Source organism: Chlorocebus sabaeus, chromosome 21 (assembly GCF_047675955.1).
Source record: "Chlorocebus sabaeus isolate Y175 chromosome 21, mChlSab1.0.hap1, whole genome shotgun sequence".
Classification (NCBI taxonomy): domain Eukaryota; kingdom Metazoa; phylum Chordata; class Mammalia; order Primates; family Cercopithecidae; genus Chlorocebus; species Chlorocebus sabaeus.
This window is the reverse complement of record NC_132924.1, coordinates 59,364,201-59,384,451: the sequence shown is the minus strand read 5'-3', so window position 1 is coordinate 59,384,451 and position 20,251 is coordinate 59,364,201. Positions and strand designations below refer to the sequence as shown.

General features: G+C 34.8%; 1 protein-coding gene across 1 annotated transcript in view; it reads right to left on the bottom strand.

The window, feature by feature from the left end:
- The window catches only part of CALCR (calcitonin receptor), a 152,079-nt gene that overhangs the window by 34,236 nt on the left and 97,592 nt on the right, over positions 1–20,251 (bottom strand). The window contains exons 5-8 of the mRNA XM_007982144.3: positions 18,676–18,786; positions 13,625–13,737; positions 10,301–10,392; positions 2,403–2,529 (exon numbers count right to left, since the gene is read on the bottom strand). Of these exons, the coding sequence (XP_007980335.3) occupies positions 2,403–2,529; positions 10,301–10,392; positions 13,625–13,737; positions 18,676–18,786 (443 nt within the window). The remainder of the gene's footprint in view (positions 1–2,402; positions 2,530–10,300; positions 10,393–13,624; positions 13,738–18,675; positions 18,787–20,251) is intronic.

The following is a 20,251-nucleotide window of genomic DNA, read 5'->3' as shown; positions in this document are numbered from 1 at the left end:
CGAGCTAGGTAGCTTCTATCTGTGCTTCCAGATGCACTTTCTATCCTGCTCCCACTACCCTGGGCCCACAGAAATAAATCTGTACATCTCCAGCAGGGCTGCCTTGCCCTCTGGTTTCTGGATGAGCTCAGCTATGGGGACCCTCAGTAGAGACTGGAAGATGAGAGTGAGTGAACAAGGGATATTTATTTCTCCACTTCCTTTTGTGGAGTTGCCACAGGCTGGCTGTGTCCTAAGACAGAAGTCCTCAGTTTCTGTAGGGCCTCCTTTACCACACCACCTTTCTATCTTCAGGTTCATATACCTTTCCCTCCATTTGTCCATTCGGGCCTGGGGTGGTAATAGTCCCCACTGTCACTAGATTCCAGCGTATTGTCTCCCCATTTGCATTAGGATAAAACATATGGATTCATCAATTTTGCAGAACAAAAATTATCAAATATTGGTAATTTCATACTCAATCTAATAAACAGTTACATCATTAAACTGTTTTGAATCATTCAATTAAAGTGCAGTTCATTAACAAGTAAGGAAAATATTTGTTGTTAAAATTAAGGAAAGCAGGTTTGCAAAGGAGACAGCAGAGAAGCACTTGGAGATTTTTTGGGATGAAAATATTTACTGAGGGCAAAATAGCTATTAAATAATAGAAGCTGTAATTGTAAATTATTTAAACACTGGATTGATAAACAAAAATTTCTGTAAAGTAAATGGTTACTTGGTATCACAGCACCAAAGTGATTTGATTTTTTAAAAATTAATCTGGTATATTTGGAAACCTAATCAAGCAGTTTGGTATAAATAAGCCCTCACTGATTTACAGAGATACATCTGATGATGCAAAGGAAAGAACAAAAACTGAGAGTAAGGAGACCTTAATTTGAGTGCCCGCTCCCCACTCCAATCAGTTATATGATTTGAGGAAAATCGCTTTGCCTTTTTGTCATCAAGTTTCTGATCTGTAAAATGAGGAGTCAGGGATAAACAACCTCCAAAATCCCTTTTAGTTCTGGTTTTTGTTAATTTGTAATACCAGGGACTGATATCAGTGAAAAAGCAGAGCCTCAAGGTGCTCCTCCTCTGTCCTTCCCTGACAGTTTATTTGCTTCATTCAGTAGTTAGCTGATGATTTCCCAACTTGGCAGCACAGAAGAAATATCCAGGGTATATTCCTCGGCTCCACCTCATACCTACTGACTCTCTAGTATCACGGGGACAGTAGCTATTTCATATTTACGAAATCTCCCCCATTGATTCTGAAGTGCAGCCAGGATTGGAAATCACTGTGAAAAACACTATCTTGGGTATAAAGAGAGAAGACTGATGACAAATACCAGTTATTCTGAACAACTCTCAGGACAATTCTGGTAGAAGAAATCCAGAATGGTTCTGAGTAATGGAGCTAAATGATTTCAGCTCTCCTGTTCTCTGTAGTACTCAAATAGAAAGAGGACAGTCACCATATTTGCTTGTTGCAATTGTGCATGTGGGCATGAGTTTCAGAGATGTTATGTCCTATTGCCCTAACTTTTGGATTTCTTGTGTCATTATAAACCTTTTTCAGAGCATAATGACACAAAACGTGATCATATTTGTATGGTTCATTAGCATAAGGGAATAGCTACTCATAGTGGAGATGACTGGGCCAAGCCCAGCTTAGCATGAGAATGAAGAGGGGATCAATATCTAGGCAAACCTGTAATCACTTGTGGCACACTAGGATGACTGGGAAGCACTGCCTGAGTGTACCTAGTATCATCTATGTTCACAAGACGTGCTCAATATATTTGTCATAGATATTAATAAATTATTGGTCAGTCTTAGAAATGCATGGTTTGGGCTGGGTGCAGTGGCTCATGCCTGTAATCCCAGCACTTTGGGAGGCCAAGGCGGGAAGATCACGAGGTCAGGAGTTCAAGACCAGCCTGGCCAATATGGTGAAACCCCGTCTCTACTAAAAATACAAAAAAATTAGCCGGCATGGTGTCGCATGCCTGTAATCCCAGCCACTCAGGAGGCTGAGGCAGAAGAATTGCTTGAACCTGGGAGGCAGAGTTTGCAGTGAGCCAAGATCCCACCACTGCACTCCAGCCTAGGTGACAGAGTGAGACTCTGTCTAAAAAAAAAAAAAAAAAAAAAAAAAAAAAAAATTTATGGTTTGTTGTATGATTCTTATCTGCTTATGATTCAGTTATTTTCAGTTCTTTAGTATAGCTTGTAATAATTTCTTCCAGAAACTACATAGAAATGACATGCCTCACAAAATGCAAAACTCAACTGTGGAAGCAAATATGATTACATATGTACACAACTGCTTAAGTCCAACATGAACACCGCGTTCACTATTTACAGGTACTATATCCTTTAAAATAAAAGTAAAAACAAAACTATGCAGTACTTACCGGGTCCCTTCGCACGAGCTCTCCATTGGGTACTACTTCAACCAGGTGGATGATGATAATCATAGAATTCAGAATGTAAGTAAGAAACATGTTCTTGTGCAGGGTTACCCTTTGGCAGCCAAGGCTCCTGGAAGAAAAAGTAACATAAAGCATTGACCAGTGCCAAAATGTTAGAGTACCTGGGAAAAAAACATTTTGGTAATATTTTTCATATTTTCTTTAAAAAAAAGATGAAAGAGCATAGAGAAAAAAGTAAGGCTGGTCTCCTTTTTCAGATGTATTACTACTTTTCTGCCTGATTTTTAAAAAGATGTTTTCAATCATAGCAGCTCATAGTTTTCAGTCCTCAGAGTGACTTCATACAATAACTGAAAGAATGAGTGATAAAATCTCTTTTAATTATAACAAATGCTGTAAAATTAGTTAACAGAAGGACTCTTAGATTAGAAACTATTAGGGTTTGCAGTGTGCTTCAAATGAAAAGCCTACTATTCATTGTTGCAACCAGGAAGAAAATATGTGGCCAGTGGGGTCACAGAGCATGAAGTCAGAACCAAGGCTGCCTGTGACAAGGTACCGAATCTATGTCCTTGAGTCACTGCATACACACACTTCACATCTCCTGGCATCCTCCTCTTCCATTATTTCTGTTGCTATCTTCTTATATCTTATATTCCGACTAGAATCATCACTGTAGTTCCTCTTTTCCAACCCTCCTGATGGTGGAGCTCAGACACAGGCAGAGAATTCTTAATAGGTGCAAATGAAATGTCATTATGAGGCATATTGTGATTTGGATCCAATGAAAGCTGTCTAAGTGCTGCTGTTTCTTGGCAGAGTCATTCCCCACCTTTTGGGTATTAAGCCATTTGTTGGGCTTTTATTCTTTTCTCCTCCAGTTCATAAACTTGTACATATGTGTTGGTGTGAATGTTCACATAAACAAACATTAATTTGAATACCCTATTTTCATTTTTTTTTTGATGTAATGAAGAGAGCCTACATCATGACTATAACAGAATTGCAGTGATTATCCTAGACAAATGAAAATCTTATATTTATCATATTTGATAAGGCAAAAAATATTAGCATAACATCATTTGCCATGTGAAAGCTTAAAACATGCAGTTAATGATGCCAATGACTCATAACACTAACTATTCCTAAAAATATCTTTATGGAATAAAGTTAGAAATGAAGAATTTTGAAAAGAAAATTCTGAGGAAAAATGAAATACAAAAATGGTCTGGGTTTACTTACAATGCCTTCCTATATTTCCAATTCAAAGGAAAAATAGTTGTCAATTATCCGTAGCAAAAAGCAAATTTAAGTAATAAAGGCAGCTGTTAGAGCATATTTTAACTATTATAGCTACAGTTTTCAACTTTTTGGGAAGGATAAACAATAACTCATTAATAAATAATATTTTAAAAAATTTAACTTGTTGAACAGGGATAGGATGTAGAATTTACATCCATGAGGCAGGCTCTGATAAAGACAGGATTTAGGAAAGAGCATTCTCTTACACACACACTTCTATGGACTACTCTATTCAGCAGTATGGAAGTCTGTTAAATAAATCAAACCCAACTGGTTTTATAAAGCACTAAAAGTAGGTTGCAAAATTAAATTTAAACAAAAATATCACTTATGTGAAACCTCATGATCGTTTATACTGCATAAACTTCCATCTTGTGACTGCTGCAATCAGCACAGTCGAATCTGTGACCTGCCATCTTTCATAGTCACAAGAGCAATTTATAATTCTCACTGGCGGTTAATTATGGAATTCATTGTTTAATTCAGCCTGGCTTAGGCCAATGATAATTGACATTATCTAGAACTAAGGAGTATGAACGAATGTATCATACAGCGATGATATTCTTACACCTGGTTTTCTTTTGACTGGGGAGAGCTCAATAATCAGCTGTTGTACATTACCTTAAATGACTTCATTAACTTCATTCTCCTGTATAAACTCAAGCCACCCTGAATAAAATATACTTCCTCCACCTCCAGCTTACTCTCTTGTGTGCCTGCTTTACATTTCTTCTTAACACTTATCACCTCCTGACGCAGTATATGTTTATTTATTGCCTGTTATTCTCTCCTTTCCTCCCACTAAAATGAAAGTGCTAAAGGAATTTATTTTATACACCTAGAACACTGTCTGACACATCACTGGGCTTAAGCTTCATTTTTTTAAAATTTAAAAATATATTTAAGAAATATGTTCTGTTTTGAGCTGTGACCACTAAGCAATTTTCTAGTACACCAATGAATTCCATTAAATGTTAGATGATTTCCTACTTTATACTTCATACCATACTGAATATTTGCCAGATTCTTCAGTTTCATATTAACTAGCTAATATGGAACATTATCCTGTTGTTCAACACTAGTTAAAAATAAATATATCATATAGCATATATACATACAAACAGTATATTGTATATAGATAGGTACAGTATATATAAAGAGTACTGTATCTCTCTATATAAAAACATACATTTTTTTTCATTGGAAACACAGAGAAAATGATAGTTTAAAACTAGATAAACTGCTAGTCTCCAAAGGAGAAGTATGACTAATACTTGAGTTTCTGTTTTTTGAAAGTTTTAATATAATTTTTGCTCATGGAGTTTTAAAATTTTTATGATACTAACTTGAAAACATTTACAGTCATCTTTTTGAAGTGAGTCGAAGGTACTGCAAATTTTTCAAAATTCATTCAATAATCCAAAATATATGATTGTGCACTCATTATGATCCAGACCTGGTAGATATCAGGAATATAATGGAGGACAAACAGGCACTCTTGCCTTTAGGGCCCTTATATACTATGCCATTTTTTATTTACTTTTATTGTGATAATTGTTCTGAAGAAGAGGGGTGGGATGCTAGAGAGAATTAATTAAACTTAACATTAAAAATCCTCAGTACAAATATGTCACTTAAATGAAGATGAGAGAAGCTGACAACATTTTTTGGTCAGATCTGAGATGTCTTAGGTAGAAATAGCACCAACTTGACACTTACTATATTCTATTCCCTTGATTAAAAAAATCCAGACATTTAGATGGACAGAACATTGCTTATTATTTGAGTGACGGGAAACCATAAGTACCACAAATTCTCCAGTAGTAGGAGGTTGAGACAACATAATCTACTTCTACAACATAATCTACCAATCAAGGTGTCATTCAAATGTGAGGAAGAGATAATGATTTACTTGAGTATGAATCTCAAGATGTCACATTTTAAGGCTAAAGCAAAAAGTCATTTGCATAGTTATAGTTTATCTGGTGTAAATCTTTCACATTTGTTTCAAGCTATTAGTACCCCGTGTGTGTGAGTGTGTACTTTTTGGGAGCTTGTAGTTGTATGAGATGGCATTTGATATTGGTCTTGAGTTTTGCCGATTGTGTAAATGAGTTTGCTATCACAGTGTGAGGAACAGCAGTATTTTCTCTTATATATCTCATATATAAGACCGTGTGATTATAGTCACATTCAAAGCAAACGAAGAAAGTAGCAAAAAAAAAAAAAACAAGTAAAAGTTGTTGTGAAGTTCCTGGTGCATGGGAAAATATGAATTAGGGATAATTTCTGTAACTGGTACAAGCCAAAGTCATATCTTCTAGTGTAACTTTTCATTTTCATTTACCTAAGGATCATATGTTATTCATGATAACATGAGAACTGAAAAGAAAAGAGAAAATGAAGTGAAGTGGATTGCATTAAAACTCCTGGGAAAATTCAAATACAATATATTATATATCTTCACTATTTGACAAGAGACTTTATGCTTTTTGATTTAGCACAAAATCCTTATCGTTAATAAATTATTTCAATCAAAATTCTTGCTTTTCCTATTACCACTATTCTATGGGTGAAGAATATGCCGTGGTATGATCAACAGTTATCTTTGTTGTCTGTCCTGCCAGTGGTGAGTTGGAAGAAAGGAGGCCATCTTTGATACCATAGATTTCATGGTTTCCTTGGAGCAACAGGAAGGCTGCCAGAGATGTATAATGGTGAATACTACACAAGATAAAGATTCATATACTCACCCAATATGTAGAGGTGACATAGAACAAAGGGAATAGTAAGTAGCAGAGGAATCAGTCTTCCCTCAGTATGTCCCACTGGAAGCCACTTTTGTTGACCTCCATGATTACCTATATATGCTTTTGGTTAATGTGGCCAATGTAATGTCATGTAGACAATAAAATGAAGAGACTGCCTGTTTTCCAACCTATATTTCTATCAACTTTCAGGCAAGAATAATATTTAAAATACCAATCAGAAAGACATGGATAACAATCAGTCAAAATAAATGCTAATGAATGGCCTGTTATGCTTTTCATGAGGTAATACAATGAGAGGCTTACATATTTAGGATTATTCCACAGAAAAGCAAATTGATAAATTGTAATTGAAATTTATAGATAAGTGAATTTATTGGAAATTTGCTGAAAATGGTCAAGAACCAATCTCAAATAAATGTCCATTTATGTGTCTTTCCCAAACCAGTCTTCCCTAAGGGCATCTTCATTTTAGCTCTCTTGTTGACACTTACTATTGGAATCCAGCAGTAAGAGATCTTGCTGAACTAATTGGATGTTTATATTTAATCCCTTTCCATATTATCATTCCAATTTTTTCTGTGAAGATTTTAAACTAAATACCATCCTAATAATCCTGTCTTCTATCTTTAACTGGTGTACCAGAAATGACCTGCATATCATCTTGAATATTATTTAAACCTTTGAACAGTTAAGATTTTTAATGCTGACTTTTCTATGAATTAAACCCGAGAAACCGTTTTTTTCTACATTTTCTCTTTCTCTAGGAAGAAGGTATAAAAGATCAATTTTCTTCTATTAAAATGAAGGCTTTATATACATTTATACATTAATTTTCCAACAGCACAAGGAGCATGATTTCTATTTGCTTTAAGTTTACGTAGTTCTGCCTTTTACCTTCCCCTGCATGCTCAGAATAAAATTACATTAAGATTAAAGGCATACTTTAATAAACTAATTCTGAGTAATATCCCAAGATTTTAGTGAGGTATTGGCAGTTCCAAAGCCTCTTGTATGGTCAGCGACTTTAAATTTCTCTGCAGGCCTCCTAGGCCTGCTCATTTGAGGAGGACAGCTGCAGGGTTCCTCCTTTTCATAAGGTGCATTTGAGGAGTTCTGAGGGCTTTACAGTGAGATTTCAATGGAATGATTATGAATGGGGCATCAGCTCTCAGAATTGGAGCTGGGTAACTTTTCACTCTGGTTTCCTGAAAGTTTTATAAAACTGTTTGGAGTCTGCAAAATTACTCAACCCTGGGAATATAGAATTAAGCAAGGGAGTGATGATATTTTTTGCTCAGGTTGCACACAGATGATGCCATTTAAGTGCATAAATTATGAAACTTTCTATTGTAATGTGCAGTGAAGATCTTAAAGATGATGTAGAGTATTTGAAAATAAATTCTGGAAAAAGTTTGCTAATCCACAAATAAATTCCAGTGATATATCAGTATTATTTTCACTTCCACAATCACTTTTAATGTTTCTGAAATTCAAATATAAAAAATATTAAAGGGTCAGGATCGAACTTAAATTTTAAGAAAACAGAAGTCCTTTATATTTTTAGTTTGGGTAAGGTTTAAGATATGGTTGAAAACAAGTATAAAAATTTTATATAGCTTTTTTTGGTTTGAATATTTGGCATCTCAACATATGTGCTTTTGGTATGTCATTTGTTTCTTGTTGTGTCTGCTCTGAAGAACTAGCTATTTCAGTTCATTTCTTCTCATTATTAGGCTCAGATGATACATCAATAAGACTTGTTTTTCTTCCTCAGATTTAAGTTGCTGTTTAGTTGGTTCTTAGAACTGAGAGACAGTAGGGCAAAGTTGGGTGCTTTCTAGACAATCTGTCCTCACACTCTCGCAAGGGTTTGATCAGCATCATTTTGCTTTGGGACTAACTGGAGTTGAGAAATATTCTACTTTGCCCATGTGCTGCACTTTAACATACTCATCTCCAGTAGCTTAATATAGAAATGATCATTGAAAAAAAATTCTTAATTTATTTGCTGATTTGGCTTTCACGTCTCCTCACTTATTTAAGTTACTGGAGAAAAAAGGAATTAAGATCTATAATGCCTTTGACATTATTACCTTTAAAGTCCTAACTACAATTAGTTGCATGATTACAAATTTGGGAAATTTTTCTTTCAATTTTTTTATGATTATATTTAAAAAACTTAAAAAATATGCTTTAGTGGCATATTTTAAAATAAAATTTGTTTGAGAACCATGATGATATGTTTATTTGCCATAATGAAGTGCAATTGAAAAATGAAGACATTCCAAGATTAATCACGTTGTGTGAATACTGTATTCTGATCATCGAAAATATTCTTCCATTCTAATTTGAGTAATTAATAATTCATGTCATTTTGCTTTGTTTATCAGTCTTTCTCCTGTTAAACCATTTATGGAAGGAGCTCATTGTCTGTTTGCTTATGTTATCATTTGCTATCCAGTTAAAAATTGCTATTCACTTCTATTGCTTAGTCAATATAAGAATCTTGACTAAGATACAGACAAAGATTGAAAAATGATGAAGGAAAAAATAGTAATTGTACTAAGGATGTATTTACAGGTGATTATTTTCCCCTTGGTTTAATTTTCCTTAGTACTATCCTGACAATGTTTTAACAAAAATCAAATCAAGATTCTATTGTTCTATGTTTTAAATTTATTTTTGAGGTAAAGTATAGATGTATAATTTACCATCTTTGCCATTTTAAGTATATAGTTCAGGGGTGATAAATACATATATATTCTTCTCCCCCCTCATTCTATATGTGAATCACTGTACATTTAATCACATACCACATTTTTAAAGTGTGGATGATTGTCATCTGAGTCTGCAAAAGGGCTCTTCTTTATGATTTCTATGATACCACCATGACTATTATGACCAATAATAATAATAACGATATCAAACACATATTTCACTTATGTGTCAGACATGAATCCAGACACCTTACATATATTATTTCATTTTTATCTAATTTACTTCAGTTTCGAACATATTTACTGAACCGTGGTGTGTCTAGAGAAAAATACACATGTGGCTTACTCTGAATCTACATTTGAGAATATACTTCAGAAAGCCAGCCTAGGACAATGTTATGAGTGCTTTATTTTCACTAAAGTTTGTTGTGATGAAAGCATACATAACAGTTTCTAACTTAAATGTACCATTACCTGTAAAGATCCTATTTTATATTCATGTAAGTTGACAAGATAATTTAAAGTATTCAAGTTTTCCTTGTGTGTTTTCTCATATTTTGCTTTCTAGCATAATTGTGCACCATAAAACCTAAAGACAAGCATATTAAATTAGGTTTTGTAGAAACATGCTCTGATGTGCTTGTTTATTCCTTAGTCTTACATATGCTAGCAAGAAATAATTAGGCAGGGTATATGTGGATTTGTGGCTATGGTCGCCGAAAATTAGAGTGGGAGTAAAAGAAGGTGGAGAATCCTCTCCTTTACCCTTAATGGTAACTTACCCATGGTAAATGGAACCTTTATCACGTTACAACAGTGTACTTATGGGCTCACAGGACTGTCTTACTTTAGGAAGCCTCAAGTCATAGTGCTTTTGAAAATAATATAAATTTATCCCCTTCTCCCCAAAGATAGGATTAAAAGCATATTTAAATTAATTTCATTTTTCTTGCTACTTCATGACTCCTAACATTGCATGTCGCTTGTAATTTGCTGAAGACCCTTCCACACCTCCACTCTTGCAGAATTCACCATTTATTTCAATAACTTAAAGGAGGAAATAAAGAGCAGATGCTGTAAGTGTACTTACTTGAAAAACACGAAAATCCCCAGGGAAATCACTAAGGTGAAAATTGACAAAGAATGACCCACGATAGCCAAATAGTACAGAACATACGCATTCTGGAACAACAAAAAGTAAAAACAAACAAACACAAAATGAATGAATGATTCATCGGAGAGAAAATCATTCCTTTTTCTAAATATATGTAAATCAACAAATGTTTTCCTCCTTTTAAAAAACTGCTACAATTATAACAAATATTTCAGACAATGAAATTATTTTTTTATCTTTACTCATGGTATGAAAATAAATTGTCAATTTCAAAGAATAAAGTTCCTTGAGATGAAGTTCCTCATTCAAAAAATATATTTCAGAAGTAGCTTTAAATTCATTAAAAATTATCATCCCTAAGCCCAGTAAGCAATCCCAGTAGTTTTAAACTTCTGGAATCTTTTAGACAGTGGATACGTAATTCTATACCACAGACCTGGCAAAATAGCAATCAACTTTCCAAGCTGTCCTGACTCTCAGCATATACAGAGGGTGAGGAGAGTATGGTGGCGGGTTGCTATGCCTTTGTTTAAAATGATATCATTAGTATTTAGTTGGTTGAAGCTGCAAACTTTCCCCTTGGCAGCCATTTGATAATTGTTTTTTTCATAATCATGGTTAATTTTATTTATTCTCCCATAATGTTATGTTGACTTGGAAGAATGTCCCTCTCATGAAATGCATAATGTCATAGCATCTTTTTTTTCCTAGTCATCACAATCTTTCCTTTCCTTATAATATAATTTTATCACAGAGAAAACAGCAATTGATCTAGTCACCCATTCTCTCTCTGTCTTCTCTGTCTCTCTGTTTCTCTTTGTCTGTTTCTATGTTTCTGGTCTCTCTCTCTCTCATTCACTCTATTTTGACACTAGCTTTTGCATTTTGTACTATTCAGCCAGTTTCATCAACTGTAATTGAAGTAGACTTGAATCTATTGTAACTAGGGATTTTGTTTTCACTTGTTTTTCTTGGTGGAGCATAATTTGTATATTATTTTGTAGTTGTACCTTAATCTCTTGACTTTTGGTTTTAAGTTCCTTCTACAGTTTGTTGGGTCTTGGTATGAATGCAAATGTAGTGTAGATAGAATTAATAACCTCTATGAAGTTCTTTGATTTCCTGGAATAAATGTGGGATTTATATAGCCTTGAACATTTTGATTTTTGTCAATTTCCTCAGGAAGAGTCTGGGATTGAAGCACTAATTCAGCTAAAATGCACCCAAACTGTTCAGAGCCCTTTCTTGGTTATGTGCATTATTGCTGTCCTGAAATGAACATTCCTTTTCTAGACCTTAGAATTTCAAAATGGACTAATTAGCTTCTCCTAAGTTGTGCCTGTTGCATCATTTGACTAGGCATTCCATATTTTTGGGGCATTTTCATTGTTGATACCACTCTCTTAATAGCACATTTTACTCTTACAGGAAATGTTAATAAAGTTAGAATAGTAGGTTTATAATTGGAGCTGATAAAATCTTCAGATAGCTTTCTTGGGAGGGATTTAGGAATCTTACACACACACACACACACACACACACAAACATTCACCTCCTATCTTTTCTCCCAGGAATTCATTTTCTAGCTATTTTTCTAACTTCACTTGTAGACAGTATCAGGAGAGGCATTTTCTAAAAGTTTTTCCTTCTAAATAGTTTACTACGTAGAACACTCTTGCCCCTTAATTAATTTGGATATATATCTGCACCTCCTCTTCTGTCAGTCTTTTAAGAAATCTTTGCATACTTTATTTCTAAGAAAAATTTATATAACTTAATTCATATTCTTTTCAGTTGCTTCCAGAATACTCCTTTTAAAAACATTTGTTCTTCTGAAATAGAGTTGTCTAAATACGTAAGATTAAATCAACAACTCATAATTTAGTTGCCATCCTTGTGTCATTCTCAAGGTTGAGTTTTTTTTTTTTTTTAAATGAATTCTAGGTTGGTTCCTTCAAATTTTAATGTGACGATATTTATATGGAAGATTTGTGGAAAGCATTTTAATCATTATACTAGGTGCCTAGAGAGGAGCATTTCTTCTTTAAATTATTTCCTTTTCAGATGTGGCCAGTGTACGTGAGAAGTCCAAAGACAACACTAAGAATGATTTGGACTTGCACACTTACAACAATCCAGTTAACGTCAGTAAAATTTGTTTCTGTAGCATCATAATCAGCACTCATTCAGAAAATTCACTACTCCGTGACATAGCTTATTAATCAGACTTTATTAACAGCTCTCTATTAGGGTGTAGACATGCATCTGATTCTCAGGGTGACTAAACCATTTGTAAAGAGACAACTGACCGTGGTGCCTTAGCCTGTGCTTGTGATGAGGTGTCCCTCCTATTCAATTGGTCTCTAAGCTATATGTTCATCTTGTTTGTTGTTGTTATTTGTTTTGTTTTTAATAAAAGAAAACTTTTCTACACCCTGAAAGCATCTCAACAACAAACAACGGCATTAGTGTGCTTTTAGCTTTCAACTGAATAATTATTTAGTATTCAGGCCTATCTTTGACGGAAATGATAGGTTTATGTTAGAGTTAGCAGGGTTGCTTAGAGACGCCCTGCACAGCTAAACATTGACCAACTGTAACTCCCAGTTCTGTGTGGTGAGGAGGCTGGTTGTAGGCTTAATGAACTTTTCAGATTTTTGATGCATCTGAGGAAGAAAGAGCATCTGTTCCCCCACCATTTGCTTAGATGAATATTTCTAAGCAGAGATAATATTCAAAATATTTAACAGACAGTAAAATGCAAATACTAACAAATAAGAATGAACTTCCAATGAAAATAATCTAAGCAGCCATACCCGTATTAGCGGACTGATGAGATGCCCCACTTTAGGAGTTCTTTCTGTGCCTTATTGTAAAACTAAGGTCATGGCCAACACAGGGAAAGCATGCTATCTTGTGACTTGTGGAAAAATCTGTAGTTCTGAAACTCTTCCAGGAAAAGTGAGATGTTAGAGAGTCCCTTGAAATGTTGCCTAATTTTGGCATCATTGGGAATCCGTTCATCTGCTCTATGGACACTTATCCCCCTGCCATAAATGGACTGATTCTGTATGCTCATGGAACTTCAATTGACTCTTGACTCTGAGTGCCAACCAAGAAGTGAAATGTCATTTTCTCTAATGCTGCTCTAGAGATTCCTAGAACTTACCAGTTATCATATGATTTCTTTCCACAAAATCTGTTGGTTTCTCGGTAGCAGATATTTTACAGTTATATGTCCATTTCCTTGTACAAATAATGACATTCTCACTCAATACTGAAATGTGAAAAAGACCCTACCTTCAGCTTCTCAGGAGTGAAAGCATTGCACATAGTATAGTTGGACCAGGTTCGATTGTTTTCAGGATGTTTAAACCAAACGCCGTTTTCATCACAATATTTTGTAACCTTTTCTGTTAATGAAACATAACAATTATTACACAAATATCTCAAAATCCCAAGAAGGAAAAATAATAAATTAAAGCTTAAAAGCCATTCCAACATATTAATCACTTTATAGAACTTGAATGTGAATATGTCAATAGAGACTATCACAAATCATGTATTATACAAAGTGTATTAATATGCATTGTCTCGTTTTAACTTTAGCAAAGCCATGTGAAGTAGGCATTGTCATCTTCATTTTACAAATTCAAAGCCGACAGTGAGAGGAGTCATGGGCTTGAAAAGCCACTGAGACTGAACCAGGACTTAGACCCAAAGACATGGATATGGGTCAGACTCCAAAGTGCTACCTATCCTCTCCCTCGTAATTTTTTAACAGACATTAAACTTTTGATTGTAGATGGAAACTATTGGAGAAGAACAAGAACATACCTTTCTTTATTTACTTGCAATGTTTTTTCATTAGATTAACTGTATGAAACAGTAATTTTTGGATCAAATGGTCAAATCTTCCCAGTCCCATATGGTTAAATCCAATAGAACAAAGAAGTCCAAAACTAAGGGATATATCAAGAGGTCATTTTTCTGCCTCTCAAGAGATTTCATTTGAATCATCTCTCTTCACCCCACAGAAAATATATAGGGATCCAGGCTTTAGCCTTTACTGTTTACTTTTTAAAGTATCTCATAGATGCTAGTTAATGAAATTCCTAACTCAGCTGGACTGACATATTAAAGATCTCCACCTTCGCTATGTGGGGGCCAGGCACCGCTCAGCGCTTTGTAGAATTATCTTCTTTAACGTTAATAATGAGTCTTTGAAGTGAATATTGTTCTCCCTATTTTATATATAAATAAATTTCCCTTCCATAACTAGCATCTAGTAAGGTCAGGCATCAAATCCGAGTCTACTTCATTCCAAATCTATTGCAGAGCTATTAAGCACTAATTAAGCCACTTATTTCTGTGGCAATGTGCCAACTGATCAGAGGAAACAAAACAGGCAAGCCCTTATTGTTAAGATGCAGATGTAGGTGAGAAAATAAGACGATGTAAATGGCACCTGGAAATTGGATTTGGCATAGAAATAAAAGATAACACTGGTTTGGCCCCCCACTTTTTTTTTTTTAAATTGATGCTTAGCAAAGAGGAGGAAAGCCTGGCATCTTACTGTCCCTCCAACCAGCAGGTCAATGATTCTGGGGTTGCTCACTGAGGTTAAGAGTTCCGCTTACACTAAAATATTTTGGAGGAAAAGGACAAGAAGATTTTGTTTGGGGCCTGAGAAAGAACCTTCCAAGTGCTTGCTTTGTGGTGTCTGCTGGTTCCCATCAGGCTTATTATTTTTTCAATTATTTTTGTGTGATATATTCAGTGCTGGTTACAATATGATAAAGCCTTGGTGCTTTTTGAATTTTAATTTTTTAGCCAGTGTATATGTATCAGTACAAAGTAAAGTTCCAAATTTGATAGAAATGATAAGTTCCCATGGGGATGACTCATAATATCTTTGCTGAAATTCATACTAAAATATTAGGCCATGATAGCAATTTTCATAATTTTTTAAAATAATATTTGATAACTTACCATTACCAGACCCTATATCAAGTGCTCTATCTTAGAAATAAATAAGAAAACTTCTTTGTTCTGTATGTTGCTTAAATTATTAACTGAGTATATATCTGAGACTCTGGGTTAAGTGCATGAGGCTGGGAAATCACAATATATATTGGGAGTAAAGAGTGGTCAGAATGGTGAGATAATATTTATCAAGACATTATTATCAGCAGGATAAACACACTGTGAAACTAGTATATTGTTAGCAAACAACTAAAGTGGCACTTAACTAAAATTAGAATTTAGCTGGATTGTATTATAATACAGGTCAACAATATTTTAATTTGGTACTGGGACTCTAGAAGGTGAAATCTCATAAATGATCAAGGTTATCTATATTCCATTCCAGTGACCTAAAGAATTTTAGATAATGTTGTTGGCTACAAGATAATATTTAAATTCTAACCTCTGAATTGGCCAAGCAACTGAAAGAAAAAATCAGGTTGAATTAATTAACATAGAAATAATGAACAAGCAAATATTAAAATGAATGTACTTGCCAAATTTAATCTCAATTATTCAGATATTCTCTAGTTCTTCAAAGCACCTATGTGATGTGTTTATTGTCTGAGAGATCAAATAGCAAGCCTAGATTGGTATAATATGCCGGGAGATTTTGCAAGTGTATTTGGAATCTTCACAAAATTTTAATCTTTGATAATTTCTCAGGGAAAATATTTTTGAAGCATTTTCCTATGTTAACAGAGGCATAGCATTGCTGTACCTATAGATAATGCTTTTATAGATGGTTATTTTCTTTTTTAGCACAGGATGTGGAAGTCAGAATCATATGGTAATATTTGAAGAATATTGCTATTGTTTTAAAGGCTAAGGAAAAAACATACTGAAAAAAAGGGAACCCTATTTGGCTGAAAAATCACTGAGATCTGATAATATTTAAAACAATTTTCTACTAGTAGGTTTGGTTACTCAATATGCTAAGAACTAGTGCAAAAATCCTTTTTCCATGGCAGTTTTTAGGTGTAATGCATCATTTTTTATTGTATGACTGAAACAGGTATTATTTTACTAAATGCAAGATTTAAACTGCAGGTTATAGAGTTATTTGTATGTTTAATTTTTATTTAAAATGTATGAAAAAATATTTTTTCAAGCAAAAGATGTTTTCAAGCAACCTATTAGAATCATTACTGCTTCATGTAAATCCGTTACAAAGTTAAATAAGAAAACTTAAAACTGTAAATTTACTGAGATAGCCAGCAGACAAACCCTATTTAAAGCATCTCTATTGGACATTAACAACATGTGAAAAAGGATTAGCACTGATCAGCACAAAAAATTGATGTTGAAAATTTGTCAATTATTTTGCTAACGCTATTTGTCAATGACCAACCCTTCCAAGTTTACTTGCGATTTTTAAAAGTGGCCACATTTTATATTTATCAGATTGCCGAAAGTAGTTTTTTTTAAATAAAATGAATATAATTTGGTTTCAATGAAGTTATGTAGCCGGATATGGGAAAATATATTGTGTGCAGAGAGATGCTACTCTTAAAGGTCATTCCACTCATGAACGAGGCTATAGGAAACGGTATTTCTTGTTTTGTTTTAATTTAAGTCTGGATCGAGTCATTTCTTGGTTTTAACTGTTACAACTATCAAGAATTTGTTCTCCTTCACCTGATGAGTCTTTCAATATTTGAAGAAAGGATTATGTTTACTCTGGGTCTTCCCTTTACAAACCAAACATCCTCCATTACTCACTCCCCACAGCTTGTCCACTCACAGCCTGGAGACTCTCCACATGTGCTTTGATGATTGATATTTCTCTCTAAAATACTCTATGTGTGGACTGACCTGTGAAAAGTACAATGTGCTTCTCTTACTCCAGATTCACATGGGGGAACTACTTGAAGATTCTGAGGTCCTGTCCCTAGAGATTCAAATTCTATTGATCTGGACAGGGTCAGGCATCTGCATTTTTTAAAAGCTCACCATTTTTTTTTCATTTTGTGAAAGGGTATCTGGGTTGAGAATCACTGTCCCAAACCATATTTGGACCATCTTGGCTCTGTGCCATTAAAGTTGTTTGTTTGGCTTCAAGTGTGGGGCTGTAAATGCTTTCTTGTTAAATTTTGCTTTTTACATTCCAGCATATTCCTTCAGAATGTCAGCCTCTTTTGAATTTCAATACAGTTCTTTCACTATCTGTCTTTTACCAAGGACTTTTTCCAAAGTGAAACCTCTGGCATTTCATTAATGTGTTGTGTGTGTGTGTGTGTGTATTTATAATTTAAGTTTGGAATACATGTATATATTTCAGACACATTTTAAAGTGAATTTGTCCTGCAGCTGAGAGGTTTCTGTATAAGAACCAGGCTGAAAAGATGGATCGATGCCTGGAAATCTCTGATTTGTTGATCAAAATCTTGCCTTGTAGTCAATATTTATATCTACTTTGGCAAGAGCCGCATTGTTACTTTGGAACTGGCCTAGTATCCTCAACTGCACAACAGCTCTTTGTGCCAATCAAGTTACTTCTAATGTAGTTGTCAAATAAAGATAATGAAGCATCATTCATTGGGAAGAGTCAATAAGGTCCTGAAGGATTATCATCAAATAGCATTTAGTTAGCGATTCCAGGAATGTAGCCGATTTAGCGCACAGCACAAAGCCCTTTCTTTCTTCACATCCCAACTTTTCCATCACAATGGGAATTCCCAGAAGTGGCTAGCCTGCACTGGTTTTAAAAGAGGTCCTCTGCAATCCCACTTCCATTATCTCTGCCTTACTGAGGTGAAATTTTGTTTTCAGGGACAAATTAGATCTTTTACTCTTGAAGGAAGCACAAAAAGCATTTTTCAAACATTGTTTCAGGGGTAGATTCATTTTTCTTCTTTAATTGGGATTCTAAAGCCACTTAACCTCTGTAGGCTCAGGCTCACTTTACTCTCAGGAACAAATTTCACCCATTAACAACCTATATGTTGTGCCCATAGCTAATCCATTTAGTTTCAGCATCTGGGTCTGCTTCATAATTAAGATTTCTACCCCCTTTTCAGTGAGACAATTGAAAAATGTTAAAACTCACATTTAAATAAAACTATTCACAGAGTTTTAGAAAAGCTATGTTTATAAACCAGAATTTAATACCAACACATATAACTGACCAGCAATATGCCTTAAAAAAAGGATAGCTTGTAATATTTGTACAACTAAGCAGTATTTCAATTAAGGAAACGCTTCAGAAGCTGCTGAAATGTGGAGTATGATTAGGTAGGTACATTTTGTATCGGATTTTCTTCTCAAAACCATGAAAACTCTAAAAGCTTCATAGCAAGAGCATAAAATGAAAATAAGCACTCTACCTGATGGGTCAAAATCTGGAAAATAATCTGGGCAGAACTGATAGGACAGTACTCCAGCCGGTGTGTCATCCCAGCACAGCCATCCATCCCAGGTGCGATTGCAATATGGACCTGGCCATTTAGAAGGAAATTAATATTGAAGCCTTGTGGATTTAACTAAATGAGAAGATTGATCTCAAGACAGTATTACATGTAGCTGGGCTCACTACACCAGTCATAACCACATACTTTTCAAACGAGCCAAAGTCATTGATTTTGGAAATACAGTTTCAAATAGCCTTAGCATATGTGTGACTAAATTATCTCATTGGATGACAAGCAGGGCTCTATTTCTACTTTGTAAAAGGTTCCAAAGTTGAGCTTATCAAAAAAGCAAATGCCCCAAAGACTGCAAGACCCTCTCTCTCTCAAAAACAAAACAAAACAAAACAAAACAAACAAACAAACAAAAACCTACCCAAAACCATGAAGATTTACGTCTATAAAGGTATGTATTCAAAAGAATCAGATTCAGGCTTTCAAGAAAGCTCTCAAAAATTATTTAAAAAATGAAAAGAGTTCTCAGAAAACCCCCGAAAATATCAGTACTGTGTTTTTATTGTCTCATTGGCTTCAATGAAATTGTTTCTCCTTCGGTCAGAGTTATATCTAATGCCTGTTCAGTTCTTGATAAACACTGAAATTACTGCAGACAGAAGAATAACATGTATCTGCCTTTCAGTTGACTTGATGTTTTTGTTTAAAGGAAAATGCTAAAAATAAGAACTACAAACTAAAACTTGAACTATTTGAAAGCAAAGAATGTGCAGTAACAGAGTATATTTAACCATTTTTTTCCTACCAAGTTGGCTTGTCTTAAAATGTACCTGGTAGTAGACCAGACACAGTGTCTCACACCTGTAATCCTAGCACTTTGGGAGGCTTTCTTGAGCCCAGGAGTTGGAGACCAGCATGGACAACATGCTCTACAAAAAAAATACATGCTCTACAAAAAAATACAAAAATTTGCCAGGCATGGTGGTATGCACCTGTAGTCCCAATTGCTCAGGAGGCTAAAGTGGGAGGATCGTTCTGGGTGAGAGAGGGAGACCCTGTCTCAAATATATATGAGATTGTAAAAGATCTTATTAAATCTTTTCAAATGCCTCAGGGGACAAATAGGAAAATTTAAAGGGATGTTGCAATGAGCTTGCCCATCACATCTCCCCTTTTGCTTTCTATGGATCCTCTACAGCTAATAGAATATATTTAGACCGGAAAATATCTGGGCAGTCACATACAACCATTCTGGAGAAGCTGGTAGATAAGCAATGTCTGGCTAGCAGGTATCATCTTGTAATTCTCCTGGAAAGTGGGGCCAGAAAGTGTGGGAGAATAGTATGGGTTGCCAACCAGTTGACAGTTAAAGGGAAGATACTACCTACTGAATCCAAGCAAGATAGGGTTTGATAGCATCCACCTCAGTCAAATTCTCTGCCCATTATTTTCCAAATCCCTTTCCTGTCATTTTCTACATCCCCTTCCCCACTCGGTCCTGTATTGTTCCTGCTCGCCAGGTGTGAATACGGAATTATTG